Raw genomic sequence first — 18,536 nt, forward strand, 5'->3', positions numbered from 1 at the left:
ATGGTCAAAGTCACTCATATAACATTTCTTTCCCATTCTGATATTTGATCCAAACAACAAATGAACCTCTTGACCATGTCTGCAAGTTTTATACTTTGAACTGCTGCCATATGATCGACTGAATAGATATTTACATTAATACCTAATAAAGTGGCCACTGAGTTGTTTATTCACAAACTTTGTGCCTTTAACAGCACCAGACTCATGCTGAGGAAAATTCCTTATACATGCTCATTAAGTTGTAATTTCTTGTGTACAGTCTCTGCTGTATGAATGTTTGAGCTTTATAGCAGACATATTTTAAACCAAGATTTTGAATGTAGTTTGAAATTAAAAGCAAAATGGCTAAGTTAAACCATAGCCTCAGAATCTAAGTACAGATTCCAAGCACTGTGCTAAGTGTGTTCATTATCACTGGAAAAGGCAGTGATATTTAGCACTGCAATTAGTAATACATTTTATGTTTGTGCTGTATATGAGTCAAGTAAATCAAATCATAATTTGTGAAAATCTTTGTGGTACAAAGTGATCATATGGGCCCCTGGAAAGGTCTTATGGTTCTTTTTGAATGTTCATTTGTTTTGAATTTTGAGTAATTTTGGACAGCTAACTATGATGTCCAGAATGGAAGAATTGTAACCAAAACCTGCATCATTACCAAATTAAAAAGTAAATACTGTACAGTTCTAATTGAACAAAAAGTTTACGTATCACTTGGATTCTTTAGATTTTCATTAAAAAATTAGGTAACATACTTCCATGAAAAGCAATTGAAAGAACCAAAATGGTCAGATACATATTTAACTTAAGCAACAGTCAAGTCTATTAAAAGTTAGCAGCTGCATTCCTCTAGCATTGGCAGTCTATTTATCAGACTTAGAAAGAATCCTCTTGTGAATGAGGATGTTGTACAGACACATGGGTATAGTGGCGAGCAAGGATTTGAGTTTGTGGTGGAGTTGATGATTACATTGGTCTTTCCACTGTTCAGCATGAGATTTTGTGAACTGAGTACAGTCACTGGGGCATTTGGGAAGCAGGGTGGGGAGAAAGCTAGTTACAGACTTGAAGACATTTTCTAGATTCTATTATTTTGCTCCATCCATCTGCAATTCTACCTTTTTAAATTGAGGTTTAGGAACAATCAAGGACAAGATTGCAGCACACCAGTAACCATATGCAAAATATCTCACTCTTCCCTGTTATGGGATTAAAACTGGGAGTCAGATGGTTTAAATTTCTCTGAATGAACCGAGGTCCAGATTACTAGCAATGACGAAAGAAAACAACAGTTGACGTACAACTCTCCAGTGACTGGATCCAATGAGGGAAGCCTCAATTTATTCAAAAGTCTGGAGGTGGCTTTCAATTCTTGCATCATCTTCCTGTAGCTCGTGATAAAACTAGGCTCTTTAGCTAACTCTGGCTGGCATCCACGTGACTTAGCATTGCATGGGTAACTGAGCAGGCCACCTTCCATAAGCAACACATCTAGGGCTGGCATGATCCAGGCTCACCCAAACAAAGTTGTAATGTTCGGATGACGGTCGGAAATTATGGTGAATGCTGTTATTGTTCACCAGGAAATTACGGATCTTACACTGGCATGAAATTACAGTGGAACTATGTTTACAGATTTTTAAACATCTATCCATCAGTTAATAGCAAAAGGGTCCATTACAGTTAAACCAGTCTAAATATGCACATAAAGACTGTATAGTTGGGTACTTCATTTTAATTACTCATGCCACTGAACCCACATTCTGCTTGAAAGACACCAACCAAACTTCATTCGAAGACCGCTACGAATGAACTGGCTGACTCAGAAGTATTGGCACTTCCTCTTTGGAACCATTTGCCTGCATAAAGCACTTCGTACAATGGGGTCTCTCCTCCGGGTGGGGGTTCTGAGAATGTCTTCCTTTGTGCTTTTCTCCATACTTCCTCTTCCCAACCCATTGACTCCAAGAAATCTGATGCTGCCAAAATCTCACAGATGTTCCATGGCATCCCACTGGACAGAATGTTATCGAGACAAACTTGATTGGCCAACACAACATTCCTAAGCTGAGCAAATGACTCCTTAACTTAGCAGAAACCAAAATACTGGACTGTGAAGCTTAACAGAACACACCTGCATTTTACAGAAAAGCTGTAGAAAATAAAATATCTAACAACGGTAGTAATACAATAAAACATGTTCTTAACCAGGGCATTACATTCCTATGAAACCATAATGCATAAAAGCAGAAGCAGGCCATTTGTCCCAATGAGTCTGCTCTGCATTGTTTATGGAAAGCAGAATAGGAAACTGGAAATCATATCAGTAACTGGTTCCAATAAAGACAAAAAGTAACAAAGTAGAGGGAGCAAAGAAGCACTAATAACTCTTAATAATAAAATCTTTCAATAGTTAAACTCAGGTGACATCCCATTTTAAGCCCCTCAGGCTCACAAGCACAACAAAATACAGCATTCTTCAGCTACTGTTTCTGCTATTTGCCATATTGCTTGGGACATACGGCAGATTGGCTTGCGTAAAGTCCAACAAAGGTACTCTGTTCTAGCTGATTTTTAATGTTAGGTGAGATACTTGGACTAATATTTTAAGCACAACCTAAAATTACTAATAGTTATACATGGCATAAAATTGGTTTCTTCAAGAGCCATTGTGACTGGATTTTAATCATTCTTTGGCATCCAACCGCAGAATGTAACTCTAACCAAGAGCTAGCCAACTGTCATCTTTATGAGAACCTAAATGAGAAAAGCCAAGGCGAGTCTTCATTTCAAAAATCTGTATTACTGTCATTCCTGTCCTCCCACAACTAACTTTACAAGCTCCAATAATACCAAAGATGTGGGTGGAGCTTCGGCCACTAGAAATCAAAGGTAGGGGAGCAGCTTGGTAGCTAACGAGTGGAAAATTACTTATAAAAAAAAGAGATGCTGCAGTTGCTGGAAATCCAGAGAAACACAATATTGGAGGAACTCAGCAGTACATGCAGCATCTATGGAGATGAACTTTAGTCTTTAAAGCAAGTTGTCCTTTCAACTCCTTGCTGAATGAACATTCAAACATATCACATGATCTAATAACCTTGAATCTCTACTTACTGCATCTTCAGGCTGGCTGACTCACAGTATCTGGTATAATTTGAAATAATAAGTGACCAAATAATGGATGACTATTAAAAAAAAGTTGCAATGTTTTTCTCCCAGCTTTATTTTCCCTCCTGTGAACCAAATGAATTCGCGGTATCAAGAGGGACACTTGCTCTGAATTGACACCACCTGAGGGCAGCAACAGAGTGACCCTTCCCCAGGGGTTACACGTCTCCCTATGAGTACTCAAAAGCAGTTGCATATTTGGCTTAATCAGCTATTGTAAACACATCTTTACCCAAGTTTTGCAAAGTCATTTAACAATTGCTCAAACACAAGTTTAATCACATCTTCTCCACTGGAGTGATACCAAGAAGTTTCATTCCATTAGCGAGCACAGAAGAGATTCCCTTGAAGAGTAGAAGTCTCGCCTAGATAAAGATGAATAATGGTCAATTATCTCTTGGGATTGAGCACTGGTTGAATAAATTGCAATAACATACTGTACAGTTCTTGGACTGCAGGGATTGCCAATTTAAATAGTTTGAAATGATATTCAGTTTCACGTTCAGGATACAAACCAGTTTCTACACTATGGTTGTATAAATCCGGTACACCATTAATCTCAATATAATGCTAAGTTCACATTCCTAACTTCTGTGGCAAGTTGCTGCACAGTTTTTACTAATTTATTGTTTTTTTTGTTTTTTTTTTAAATAAACATACCACAACCTTTACTTTGAAACATTTTTGAATTTCAACAGATTTACCTTGTCGGTGTTTCAAGTTACAACACTGTTACAAATTGTAACTATGAATACAGAATGAAAGTCAGTGGCGCATTGTTAATACACTTACCAGTCTGCTGAATGCCAATGCCACCTAGTCAAAACTCTTTGCTTTCTAATTTGTTGTTTCTCACACATTTATTACCCTGCTGTTTAGCTGCAAATGCGTATTAACTTGATATTTTACCACACACTGATAATTAATGTGCCTCCACCTTCAACCTTTAAACTGAGAACGTGTAAAATGTCCTGGTCCTTCTTGACATCATTTCAGGTAATTCCTAATGGGGGCTGAATATTTACCATCGTATCTTAGAATCCAAGTTACTAGTTCCCAGCTAAAACTTGTACTTAACTGCCAAAACAAGCCAGAAAATGCTGGAATAAAGCAGCATCAATGGAAGGAGAAACAAAATAAACCTTTCAGATCCAAGACTCAAACAGAATCAGAGGTAGATCAGTAATTTTAGCTTTAAGGACTGGGCCAGTCAGATTAGGGTGCCTAGGGAAGCTGTTCAATGGTGAGTTCCAACACCTAAAACATTAACACTATGTCTCTTTCCACCAATGCCACCTGGCCTGCTGTATGTTTCCAGCACTTTCTATTTTCATTTCAGATTCCCAGCATCTACAGCTTGTTTTATACCCATCTGCAGGATTTGGTTTATTTTTCTGCTCTTGCAAGGATGATCATCTAGATTTCTACTGATTCACCACAGAACCTTAACAAATTAATGGCACAGGTGGCAACCATTTGCCCCACAATGTGCGAAATAAACCAAATTAACCCCACTTCACTTTTCTGGTCCATAGCCCAAAAGGTGGTGGTTCTTTAAGTGGTTTGTTGAAGTACATTTTAAAATAAATTCATGGTAATGGTTTCTGCCTTCACTGTCCTTTTGGGATAGCGGGTTCTAGATTTCCACTCACCAGCCCACCAGTACTCTCATGCAACCACTGGCCTATTAATGCCGGCTTTTCTTTGCTTTGCTCCAGCTTTCCAAAAGCTTTGGAAGCAGATTTTCCACAACATCACCAATACTTATGTTAGCTCTAAAATTACTAAACTCTTCTTACCAGAGATTAAATATACTTACTGCTGTTAGTTATGACAATCAAGTCAGCCCCATAGAACACTATAGCACTGAAAAGGGCTCTTTGGCTCATTTAGTCTGTGCTGAACTATCTAACCCATTGATCTGTACCAAACCATCTATAAGCCTATCCAAATTTCTCTTCAATGTTGAAATCGAACCTGTAGCCACCACTACCACTGGCAGCTCATTCCACACTCTCACGCTCAGAGAGGCAACCATCTACTACCACACTCTGGCTTCTCCCACGAAGCCTATGTCCAATCCAATTTACTACCTCATCCTGAATGCCTAGCGATTGAACATTCTTAACTAACTTCTCATGTGGGCCCTTGTCAAAGGTCTTGCTGAAGGCCATGTAGACAACATCCATTGCCTTTCCTTTTTCAACTTTTCTTTTAACCTCGAAAAACACTAAAATATTGGTTAGATACAACCTGTCATGTTCAAAGCCATGTAAAAGAGAGCTGAGGATAGATATAGGAACAATAGAAAATGATGCTGGAGATATTGTCATGAGAGACGCAGAGATTACAGCGGGACATTGATAGGATGCAAAACTGGGCCGAGAAGTGGCAGATGGAGTTCAACCCAGATAAGTGTGAGGTGGTTCCTTTTGGTAGGTCAAATATAATGGCAGAATACAGTATTAATGGTAAGACCCTTGGCAGTGTGGAGGATCAGCGGGATCTTGAGATCCGAGTCCATAGGACACTCAAAGCTGCTACGCAGGTTGACTCTGTGGTTAAGAAGGCATACCATGCATTGGCCTTCATGAATCATGGGATTGAGTTTAGGAACCGAGAGGTAATGTAGGACCCTGGTCAGATCCCACCTGGAGTACTGTGCTCAGTTCTGGTTGCCTCACTACAGGAAGGATGTGGAAACCATTGAAAGGGTGCAGAGGAGATTTACAAGGATGTTGCCTGGATTGGGGAGCATGCGTTATGAGAATAGGTTGAGTGAACTCTGCCTGTTCTCCTTGGAGCGATGGAGGATCAGAGGTGACCTGATAGAAATATGAGGCATTGATGAGGTGCATAGACAGAGGCATTGATCGTGTGCATAGTCAGAGGCTTTTTCCCAGGGCTGAAATGGCCAGCACGAGAGGGCACAGTTTTGAGGTGCTTGGAAGTAGGAACAGAGGAGGTATCAGGGGTTAAGTATTTTTTACTTAGAGACTGGTGAGTGTGTGGAATGGGCTGCCGGCGACGGTGGTGGAAGCGGATACGTTACGGTCTTTTAAGGGACTCCTGGATGCTCCATGGAGCTTAGTAAAATAGAGGGCTCTGGGTAACCCTAGGTAACTTCTAAGGTAAGAACATGTTTGGCACAGCTCTGTGGGCCGAAGGGCCTGTATTGTGCTGTAGGTTTTCTATGACTGAATGCGTATTTTGTAACAGTCTTCACAGTGGAAGACATCTGCAGTATACCGGACATTCAAGATTGTCAGGGAAGTGAAGTATGTGCAGTGAAAATTATGACTGAGAAAGTGCTCAGCAAGCTTAATGGTCTGAGGGTGGATAAATCTCCTGGACCTGATGGAATGCACCCTTGGGTTCTGAAGGAAGTAGCTGGAGAGATTGCGGAGGCACTAACGATGATTTTTCAATAATCAATAGATTCTGGCATTGTACCGGATGTCTGGAAAATTGCAAATGTTACTCTGCTATTTAAGAAGGGTGAAAGGCAACAAAAAGGAAACTACAGACCTGTTAACCTGACATCAGTGGTAGGGAGACTGTTGGAATCGATTGTTAGGGATGAGATTACAGAATACCTGGAGGCACATGACAAGTTAGGCCAAAGCCAGCATGGTTTCCTGAAAGGAAAATCCTGCTGACAAACCTACTGCAATTCTTTGAGGAAATTACAAGCAGGGTAAACAAAGGAGTTGCAGTGGATGTGATGTACTTGGATTTTCAAAAGGCCTTTGACAAGGTGCCGCACATGAGGCTGCTTAGCAAGATAAGAGATCATGGAATTTCAGGAGAGTTTCTAGCATGGGTGGAGCATTGGCTGATTAGCAGAGAACAGAGAGTGGGAATAAAGGGATCCTATTCTGACTGGCTGCCAGTTACCAGTGGAGTTCTACAGGGGTCAGTGTTGGGACCGCTGCTTTTTCCACAGTATGTCAATGATTTGGACTATGGAATTAATGGATTTGTGGCTAAATTTGCGGATGATACGAAGATCGGTGGAGAAGCGGGTAGTGTTGAGGAAACAGGGAGACTTAGATAGTTCAGTGAAATAGGCAAGGAAGTGGCAAATCAAGTACAATGTTGGGAAGTGCATGGTCATGCACTTTAGTGGAAGAAATAAATGGGCAGACTATTATTTAGATGGGGAGAGAATTCAAAATGCATAGATGCAAAGGAATTTGGGAGTTCTTGTGCAAGATACCCTAAAGGTTAACCTCCAGGTTGAGTCGGTTATGAAGAAAGCCAATGCAATGTTAGCGCTCATTTCTAGATGTATAGAATATAAGAGCAAGGATGTGATGTTGAGGCTCTTTAAGACACTCGTGAGACCACGCTAGGAGTACTGTGTGCAGTTTTGGGCTCCTTATTTTAGAAAGGATATACTGACATTGGAAAGAAGATTCACGAGAATGATTCCAGAAATGAAAGGGTTATGCATGAGGAATGTCTGACAGCTCTTGGGCTGTATTCCCTGGAATTCAGGAGGATGCGGGAGGATCTCATAGAAACATTCCGAATGTTAAAAGGCCTGAACGGATTAGATACGGCAAAGTTATTAACCATGGTAGGGGAGTCCGGAGCAAGACTTAAGGATTGAAGGGATTTATCCACCCTTATTTGCCTCAAAACAGCAAACACCTCCCCCTCTAATCTGTATAAGGTCCATGACCTCATTGCTTTTTTCATACTTCTATATAGATCCTGCGTCTGTCTGTTTGAGCTCCATGCTTAGATGACCACTCTGATCTTCAAGAGGACCAGTTTTGTCCCTTGCTTTCCTGTTGTATTGGGTCTTTTAAAAATAAGCTTATTGCTGGAACTCGAAGATAACATATCACTTCAAATCATACTGTTTATATCTTCCAAATTACAGAACAAAATAAATATTTTCATTTTAATGTTCCTATATAAATAATGCATTACATTTCTGCTATACCAATTTGACAATACAACTTACTGTATATACTAACCGTTGCTACTTCTGGCATGCTGCCCTTAATATGCAGAGTCCTGTGAGCTATAGAAGCAAGACGACTGCAAAAAGAAAAATACTTCAGCATTTTTATATATTAACAAAATATTCATATAAAAGGCTATTACTCTTAATTAATTTCTTTTTTATATATATAAATTACAATCAGTCTGTCTTTTCTACTCTAGACTGGTACTTGAACAAGCTCGCTGAAAGATGCTCAGTCACAAATGCTGTTATAAGAGCTCAGACTTGGGTGCAATATCTCCCAATCTAAAAGCTCCATCATGCTTGTAGATTAGATGCTGTGAGAATACTGTTCACTGAACCATATCTCAACTCAGTGTCTTTTCACAAATGGAGCAATTAGAAAACTATATTTACTCTCAATTAAAATATATAATTTTAATCAATGAAGTTGAATTTTAATAATGTATAAAATTGCAATCTTCCATTAGTCAAAACTATTTCTACAACTGCAATATCAAATGGAATCAAATGTCCTAACATCAGGCAAAATGCAAACTTGTAAGGAAAGTTTTCTTTTTCTAAACAATAACCCTGCTATTCCAAGTGATAGCCTGGAACAAATATAAACACCAATTTGAATTCATGGAAGTCAATCTAAAACATTCAGCTTCTAGTTTATCTGTATCTCCTGAGATTCAGTGAACTGAGTACATGCAGCATGTTGATCTGTGCAGTGTACAGTAAGATTATAAATAGTATTATACAATTTAGCTGCTGGCACCTCTGCTGCCAATCAATATGATCTTGTACCTCAGTGCCAGTTTACAAACACAATATCCCTTCATACTCAAAAGTTTATCAATCTGTCTTGAATTTACACAGTGGCCAAGTCCCCATGGTACATTTTACTGGTCAAGAATTCCAAATGTGTAATGTCCATGTCCAGGCGGGATAAACAACACTACTTATGTTAACAGTGAGAGGATGCGGGTGGAATTGCATCTCCGTGCATGAATTGCAATAGGTTTGTACAGTTGAAGGTTAAAGGAATGTTGTCATTAATTGGCAATAAATACCAAGGCAGGGAGGTCAAAATCCGGAGCAAAGGAAGCTGAGAGGTGATAGAATGGAGGTATATAAAATTGTGAAAGGCTTAGATTAGGTAGACAGCCAGGATTTGTTTTTTAATGACTGGAATATCTAAAGCTAAAAGACAAAGGTTTAAGGCAAGATGGAGGGAGCTTAAAGGTGGCTGAGGGGCAATATTTTCACAAAAGTGAGAAATTGGTATTTGGTATGAACTGCTAGAGGAGGTGGTGGAGGCAGGTGCAGTAATATCTAAGAGTCAGTTGGATAGGTACCTGAATGAGCGAGCATAGGGGGATATAGAATTCATGCAGGTAAGCAGGATTAGTGCAGATAAGTATGAAAACTTCACATAGACATGGGCTGTACAACTTTTAAGTTTCAGTTATGTAGGGTCTGTTGTCGTAATTTAAAGAGGTTGACAATGTTTTCATAACACGAGGAACAGTAGATATTACCTGAAATGAGTGTCTTATAAGAAAAGGTTGGATAAACCAAACTCATTCCCTCTGGACTTTAAGAATGAAACATGCTTACTTGATTGAAACACATTGTAGGATTTTGACAAAGGAGTATAAAGAGCAGGTTTCCTCTTCTAGGAAAATCTACAACTAGGAGGCCATTTATTTAAGTTGGGGATGAGGTGCGATTTTTCCTTGAGGATGAGGGATCACTGTAAAATTTTCTCAAAATGGTGAAAGCAGCAGAATATGACTATTTAAGATAAAGGTAGACATGTGCCAGATAAGCAAAATTACTGTGGTATGATGGGAATGCATAATGGAGATAAAGACACGATCTTATTAAAGGGCAGAGGAGGCTTGTGAGCTCAGGGTGGTCTATTTCAGCTCCTAATTCATGTGTTCATCTGATGCACTACCCTTGGGTTAACAAAATATTTTTCTGAATGGCAGTTCCTTTTAACCATTCCTCAATTTAAAAAAACAAAGGAATGCTTTCTTAAAAGATATTCTGCTTAGCTTAAAGTTTGGGCAAAGTATATGAGAATTTTGGTGGGCGGTGCGTTATTAGTTATAGCAACAAGTAGATCCATAATTTATCACCTCAGCAGAGAGTCTGTTTGTTATAAATTTAGGAATTTCTGTATTTTGTGTCTGACACCTGATTCTAGAAACTGAAGCTCAGAGAAACGTTTTCTTGCAACTACACCAGCAAGTTCAGACAACAATCTTTCTCAGTAACAATTTTGACTGCACCCTCAGCAATCATTTTGTGTAATGATGAAATAAAATGAAATTCAACGATAATCTGTTGCAACACTAGCACCAGTGAATCCAACTTTAGTAAGGATTCCATTCACCCCAATTTTGATATTCAATAAACATGATGCCACTTTGGAAACTGAAATCTGCTATCTAGGTAAGTGATCAATGATACAGAGAGTACACTTACCTCAGCATTATCAGGTAGTTAACAAGATATTTGGGTTGGAGGTCTTCAGAAACTTGATAAAGAACTTCATCGTACCTTTAAAAGAACACAATACTGAACCCCTTGTCATTCCATTTCATAGCACTTAAATATAAAAATTAAATTTTTGTATTACAAACCTGAACTTTTGTTTTTCCAATAAATCATTTTAACAAGGCAAATTCGACGTGGCTTTTCAAAAAAGATTCAAATGTTTTCCAATAATCAGTGAGCGGTTACCAGTGGTTACAACAGAGTTGATTATACCCTGAATCTTCTACTGAATATTTGCTTTGAATATTTAAAAGTCCAAAATTCTATACTGAGGCTTGGAATTTCTTAGCATAAAACATAGAATTTGAAGAAGAAGAATTTTTTAAAACTCTAAGATATCAACTTAACAAAATGACAAGGTTTCTATTGGAGACAATACATTTCTACTTCAACTTTAAATTCAACCTATCAAGTGTGACAGTGGGAAAGTGTGTATGGAACCAGAGGAAATAGCAGAGGTACTTAATGAATACTTTACTTCAGTATTCACTATGGAAAAGGATCTTGGTGATTGTAGTGATGATTTGCCATGGACTGAAAAGCTTGAGCATGTAGATATTAAGAAAGAGGATGTGCTGGAGCTTTTGGAAAGCATCAAGTTGGATAAGTCGCTGGGACCAGACGAAATGTACCCCAGGCTACTGTGGGAGGCGAGGGAGGAGATTGCTGACCCTCTGGCGATGATCTTTGCATCATCAAGGGGGACGGGAGAGGTTCCGGAGGATTGAAGGGCTACAGATGTTGTTCCTTTATTCAAGAAAGGGAATAGAGACAGCCCAGGAAATTATAGATCAGTGAGTCTTACTTCAGTGGTTGGTAAGTTGATGCAGAAGATCCTGAGAGGTAGGATTTATGAACATTTGGAGAGCTGTAATATGATTAGGAAATAGTCAGCATGGTTTTGTCAAGGGCAGGTTGTGCCTTAAGAGCCTGATTGAATTTTTTGAGGATGTGATTGAACACATTGATGAAGGAAGAGCAGTAGATGTAATGTATATGGATTTCAGCAAGGCATTTGATAAGGTACCCCACTCAAAGCTTATTGAGAAAGTAAGGAGACATGGGATCCAAGGAGACATTGTTTTGTGGATCCAGAAATGGCTTGCCCACAGAAGGAAAAGAGTCATTGTAGATGTGTCATATTCTGCATGGAGGTCAGTGACCAGTGGTGTGCTTCAGGGATCTGTTCTGGGACCCTTACTCTTCATGAGTTTTATAAATGACCTGGATGAGGAAGTGGAAGGATGGGTTAGTAAGTTTGCTGATGACACAAAGGTTGGAGGTGTTGTGGATAGTGTGGAGGGCTGTCAGAGATTGCAGCGGGATATTGATAGAATGCAAAACTGGGCTGAGAGGTGGCAGATGGATTTCAACCCAGATAAGTGTGAAGTGGTTCATTTTGGTAGGTCAAATATGATGGCAGAATGTAGTATTAATGGTACGACTCTTGGCAGTGTGGAGGATCAGTGGGATCTTGGGGTCCAACTCCATAGAACACTCAAAGCAACTGTGTAGGTTGACTCTGTGGTTAAGAAGGCATATTGGCCTTCATCAATTGTGGAATTGAATTTAGGAGCTGAGAGGTAATGTTGCAACTATATAGGACCCTGCTCAGACCTCACTTGGAGAACTGTGCTCAGTTCTGGTTGCCTCACTACAAGAAGGATGTGAAAGCCATAGAAAGGGTGCAGAGGAGATTTACAAGGATGTTGCCTAGATAGGGAGCATGCCTTATGAAAACAGGTTGAGTGAACTCAGCCTTTTCTCCTTGGAGCGACAGAGGATGAGAGGTGTATAAGATGATGAGAGGCACTGATCGTGTGGATAGTCAGAGGCTTTTTTCCAGGGCTGAAATGGTTGCCACAAGAGGACACAGGTCTAAGGTGCTAGGGAGTAGGTACAGAGGAGATGTCAGGCTAAGTTTTTTTTTACATAGAGAGTGGTGAGTGTGTGGAATGGGCTGCCAGCAACAGTGGTGGAGGTCTTTTACGATAGGGTCTTTTAAGAGACTTTTGGATAGGCACATGGAGCTTAGAAAAATGGGCTTAAGGCTATGGGCAAGCCTAGTAATTTCTAAGGTAGGGACACGTTCAGCACAACTTTGTGGGCCGAAGGGCCTGTATTGTGCTGTAGGTTTTCTATGTTTTTATATTTCATCAGAGGTGAATGAAAACAAGATTTTCACCACTGGATAATGGAGAAACAGATCCCTCACAATGACTAAAATTAGGAATTATCTAGTTTATCGAATCCTCAAACAATAACGTAGCTCAACAGTTATGGGATTTGTACCTGAGGAGATGCTGTAGTAAAGCAATTGCCTGAGGATCTTGTAAATAAGTTGGGTTGAATTGCATAATTTCTCCATTTTCACACTGTCTCTGTAAACTGAATTTATAGTGGTCAATACATCAAAGAGAACAAACATTGCAGGGCACTTCAAAACTGTAGTCAACATCAAATAGACAGAATTTGGTCTTATTAGTTTAACAAAAACTCATTTATCATTAGCGTCATTCAATTTACTTTCCAGTTTGCTAATCATTTAACATCAAAAAAGAGAGATTGTAAGTAGGTCAACGTCATGTACAGATTTAGAACTTCTCAGCACTGAACTTGTTAGATCTCATGGACAATAAGAAATGTCTCATTCCCGAGGTGCCTCTCTACTATCATTTATCTTTGCAACAGAAGGATATTTAACCTTAATTGTTTTTAACCACATTGTTAGAAATGCTAATGAGAAGTATTATTAAGGAACATATTTTATGAAGAAACATTAATACCTAAAGAAATATGATGAAAGAGGCCCTGAAAATCATTACCTCAATCTCATGTGTTTAAGTTTACTGTTGCTATAGAGTTTTGCTTTGGCTCTGGGAGATCTATTTTTTTGCAAGGAAGTTAAATCTTTACCTGTACAATTTTTGTCCATCACTTCTTGATTCATGAGCTTCAGTGGAAATATCTCAGGTAGAATTTTGAGCATCTCACAACTATAGACTTATGTGCCAAATATCAATTTCCTACAGTTATGTGTACATTATAAATAATTTTGTTCTTTTCATGACTCTATTTGAATAACCACAAGAAATTGCAGAGTTGTAGTCATAATTAAGCCCATCATGGAAACATGCCTTCCCTCCTGTCTCTGTCTACACTTCCTGCTGCCTCAGGAAAGAAGCAAATACTCCTGCCACCCCAGATGTTGTCTTTTCTCCCCCTCTTTCTATCAGTCAGAAGATATAAAAGCTTGAAGTCATGCACTACCAGGTCGTATGATAAAAATGAACTCTTGACCTCACAATTTACCTAGTCTCGGCCCTTGCATCTTATGTTCTATCTGCACTTCGTAATACTATATTTGGCAATAGTTATTGCTTTTTCCTTGTACCAACTCAATGTACTTGTATTTTGAAATAATCTGCATGGATAGTATGCAGAACATATTTCCCACTCTATCTCATTAATTAAATCAATTACTCTGTTGATTCTGTGGTTAACTCTACAGGTCTGTCACTCAACCACACCTTGTCTATCAAATTCGTATATTTTTTTAAGATTCCTCTAAATTACTTAATGACACATTATCAATTTTGGATAATATTATCTATTATTTATTAATTAACAACCATCTGTTTTAATGAAAACATTCTAAATAGTTTACATTAAGTATCTGCAGATGACAACAAAACAACTTTTTAGTATTAACAATGTCAGAACTACCCGTAATGGATTTATTTGTTAACACATTTATTACATTACTTTGTAAAAATGTATTTGCTCACAGGATGCCAAGTTGCCTCTGACCTCTGTGGCTTTTTAAGCCATTTTCAGGGAGTTATTGCCATTGTTCTGGAGTCCACACTAGGCACGGACAACAGCTTCCCCAACCCAAATGAACACAATGACAACTATGGCCTTTCCCTGAGCTTCTCTCCCTCCAGATTTATTTAATTACTTGAATTTAGTTTCCTTGGCTGTCATTTTGAGTTGAAGTAAAGTCTCCAGATCAAGTCCTGGCTTGAACATTATCATCCTAATATCTTGATTATACTGACTTACATTTTTTTTCCCTCTGTATCTATCCGAGCGAAATTTCAGAGACTAAGAGTTTTTTAAAAAAAAAACTTACAAGTTGCACAATGGCATTTAAAAATCAGTTTCTGGGTGGCTAGGTGGAGATGTGTCTCTACCAAAGGAGGTGTAAGGCACTCCTTCCCTCTGCTAGCCAGCTGGTCACCCTTGGGCCAGGAGTAGCACTTGCTTAGCCCCTGATCTGGGTCATGCAAAGCCATGGAAACAGATGGAGGATGGACATATGAGCAGCTGGTGCATATCACAAGGCCCGGCTAAGCAACTGCTGATGCCAGGCAGACAATCTCTGAATGATATTAATAATGGCTGGCGTCACTGTCTTGTAAAGACAATGGTCAGATAAACAGCAAACCACTTATGTAGAAAATTTTGACAAGAACAATCATGGTCATGAGACATTGACATGGCTCCTACTTAGCAAGTAGTTTATTGCACCATTCAAACTTGATGAACTGGGGTGGGAAAATATGAAGTCAACCATGGAGCTGATGATACCACTCGGCTGAGACTCTTGAAAAGCAATCCTGCTGTTCAGCCTCAATTATGCCAAAATAACGCATCTAAAAGAGGTTTAAAAGAATGATAAGGGCTTGTTTGCCCGATGTTTTAACCATCCTTTTGACAAAGGTTTTTTTTGAATCTTACCTACACAGCCTGGCATGAGTGTATTGCAGGTACACTCCAGTATCTCCCTGGCTTTGGAGTACACGATCCCAGTCGAATTCATAATCAGACATAAGGGGACCTTTAAAATCCTACAAATTATATATTAGAATGATTTATTCTTCACTTTACTAGTTAAAAAAAATTCAGGAAAAACTGAATTTGCAAGTGAATCGAACATTGTGAATATACAGTATAAAGGTTTACAAATAACTTAACAAACTCTCTCAATTACTGCATTGTTATTAACTTAAATTAACTGATGAAAATGTTAAATTTTGGTTTGCCTCCTGAAGCTTCTAAACGCAACCTGTTCATACAATACACAATTTTTAGAGAGTGAAATTGCTGCTGTGTGTTCCCACCACTCAAAGCCTTCCCCTCACCCCACCAACACTTTTTCCCTTCATGAAACAAAGAAGAATTTCCACGATATTGGTGGCCAGTGCAAGAACATATGTTTTCCTATTGATAGTTCATGTTAGGATGCGTAAGACTTTTGCACAGTACTGTAAGTTGCTTTTTTTTTACAAAAATACCTTTTCCTTCATGGATTAATTTTGATTCGATTTGAAGCTTATGGTGGAAAGGCATCCATCTCCACCCTCTCTTTACTTGGCTGTGAAACAACAAAACCTGTGAGATTTTAATATTGGTAGACATTTAGTATATACAGTGCCATGCAGAAGTCTTGGGCATCCTACATATATACACATATACACATGTGCCACCTACTTTTCCAGATTCTTTGAAATTTACAACTCAAGATGATAGTGAGTAGAAATTAATAGGTTTTTAAGATGATATGGGAATCAAGGGGTACAAGGCCAGTGTGCGTAAGTGGTGCTGAGGTTCAAGGTCTGCTCTGGTCTTACTGAATGGCAGAACAGTCACACTGGCCAAATTGTCTACTGGCGTTTCAAATTCTTGTGTTCTTGTTTCTCAAGTTGAGTATGAAACTACCATGGTGATATTCAATATTTACATGAAAACAAGAAGACTTAATTGGATTCTTAAGAACCTAACCATTTAACTGGAGGAACTACAATCAGTAAGACTGAGTCATGAACAATGACATTTTTTTGGCTGTCATTTGTAAAATATTAAACAGAGACTAGATCGCCACCCAAAAAAAAGTTATTGGGTAGTAATGTCAAGATCGTTACAAGCACGGCATGTGCTAAACAGGTTAATGTGGCTGCAAAATAGGTCCAAAACAAGGTCAAATGGATACTGATGTGCAATGTCCAGGGATAGTCTCAAAATATCTTATAGCTTTCCTTGCTATACTATGGTCTTCTATATCATGGAGGTACAGCTGACTTCCTGGGTTGGGAATTTGCTCAGACTGGGCCCAGTGTACATTTAGCCCAAGGGACTTACTATTCCTTTTGATAAGAAGAGAATAGAAATTGTTTTATTTTCTTCTTATCATGCCCCCTTATAAAGAGAGCCAAGTGCTCTCCTAAAATTATTCTAGAGAAGAAACCACACGTTGGACAAATGCACAAGCCACTTTTTTTGATTCATGCAAGAAAATTCCTAAAGGTAAACCTGCTGAAGAAGCAACCATCAGAAACCACTTCCTTAAACCCCATAAACCTTTGACTGAACCAGGAGGAATTGCCCTAACAGGTATGATTTCTGTATACCGCTTTGACTGCCAGCAAGTTTTAAAGGATAATCCTGTTATCTCAATATTTTGCAGGTCAATCAATTATGAAGTGGAAAAAAAAACACTTCTTAAAGGCAAATCCAGGATACCCAGAGTTATGGTTTTCTGATATTGGATTTGGCCATGATATTTTATTGTTTGGCCTAATCGCAAAAGTTACAACCAAAATTTATTAAATATGATAGAATAATTAAGAAAGGTCAAAATTGCCGCAATTCAACAAACAGTTATTACCTGAACGATAAGCGCAGCAACACCCACTTTCTCTGCTGTATTCTCAGGATCCTCCAGTTCTTTTGTTGCTTCATAAAAATAAAGAATTATATATAAATAATCTGTGAGAAAATATTCAGAAATTATATTGGCACAATGAATCATCACCTTAGAAAAATTAACAAGAGGCTTACCTTCACCTTGGAAACCAAAAAATCTTTTATATTAAAATTATAAACTGATCTTTTACAGGTTTCCTACAAATATTCAAGTAGGTATGGTCTTTCATTGACTCTATCATGGTTATTATTCTACTATGAATTTATCACCGCAAGAAAATATATATAGTGTCATTATGTACTTTTTTAACAAACTTACTTTGAACTTTGATCCCGTAACTACTTGTCCTAATTGTAATCATTTTATAAATTTTTGGACTTGCATTATTTCTTACTGTAAATCACTAAAGCTTAGGCCATATTCAGTAAGACAACAGAGATACGTAACAGAAAGACAGACATATTTTATTGATCCTGAGGGAAATTGGGTTTTGTTACAGCCACACCAAACAAGAATAGTGAAGAAATATAGCAATATGAAACCATAAATAATTAAATAATAAGTTAATCATGCCAAATGGAAATAAGTCCAGGACCAGCCTATTGGCTCAGGGTGTCTGACACTCCGAGGGAGGAGTTGTAAAGTTTAATGGCCACAGGTAGGAATGACTTCCTATGACGCTCAGTGTTACATCTCGGTGGAATGAGTCTCTGGCTGAATGTACTCCTGTGCCTTACCAGTACATTACGGAGTGGATGGGAGTCATTGTCCAAGATGGCATGCAACTTGGACAGCATCCTCTTTTCAGACACCACCGTCAGCGAGTCCAGTTCCACCCCCACAACATCACTGGCCTTACGAATGAGTTTGTTGATTCTTTTGGTGTCTGCTACCCTCAGCCTGCTGCCCCAGCACACAACAGCAAACATGATAGCACTGGCCACCACAGCCTCTTAGAACATCCTCAGCATTGTCCGGCAGATGTTAAAGGACCTCAGTCTCCTCAGGAAATAGAGACAGCTCTGACCCTTCTTGTAGACAGCCTCAGTGTTCTTTGACCAGTCCAGTTTATTGTCCATTCGTATCCCCAGGTATTTGTAATCCTCCACCATGTCCACACTGATC

At 38.8% G+C, this 18,536-nt stretch overlaps 1 protein-coding gene across 2 annotated transcripts in view; it reads right to left on the reverse strand.

The window, feature by feature from the left end:
* Positions 1-2,388: 2,388 nt before the first annotated feature.
* Positions 2,389-18,536, reverse strand: part of rars2 (arginyl-tRNA synthetase 2, mitochondrial) — a 55,670-nt gene continuing 39,522 nt past the window's right edge. The window contains exons 15-20 of one of the 2 annotated variants that reach the window (XM_059982392.1): positions 17,373-17,440; positions 15,446-15,555; positions 12,995-13,090; positions 10,631-10,705; positions 8,160-8,223; positions 2,389-3,536 (exon numbers count right to left, since the gene is read on the reverse strand). In XM_059982392.1, the coding sequence (XP_059838375.1) occupies positions 3,450-3,536; positions 8,160-8,223; positions 10,631-10,705; positions 12,995-13,090; positions 15,446-15,555; positions 17,373-17,440 (500 nt within the window). In that variant the 3' untranslated portion in view covers positions 2,389-3,449. Of the gene's footprint in view, positions 3,537-8,146; positions 8,224-10,630; positions 10,706-12,994; positions 13,091-15,445; positions 15,556-17,372; positions 17,441-18,536 lie in introns of both variants that reach the window. The other variant, XM_059982393.1, reaches the window with a different exon arrangement.

Source organism: Hypanus sabinus, chromosome 10 (genome assembly GCF_030144855.1).
Source record: "Hypanus sabinus isolate sHypSab1 chromosome 10, sHypSab1.hap1, whole genome shotgun sequence".
Classification (NCBI taxonomy): Eukaryota; Metazoa; Chordata; class Chondrichthyes; order Myliobatiformes; family Dasyatidae; genus Hypanus; species Hypanus sabinus.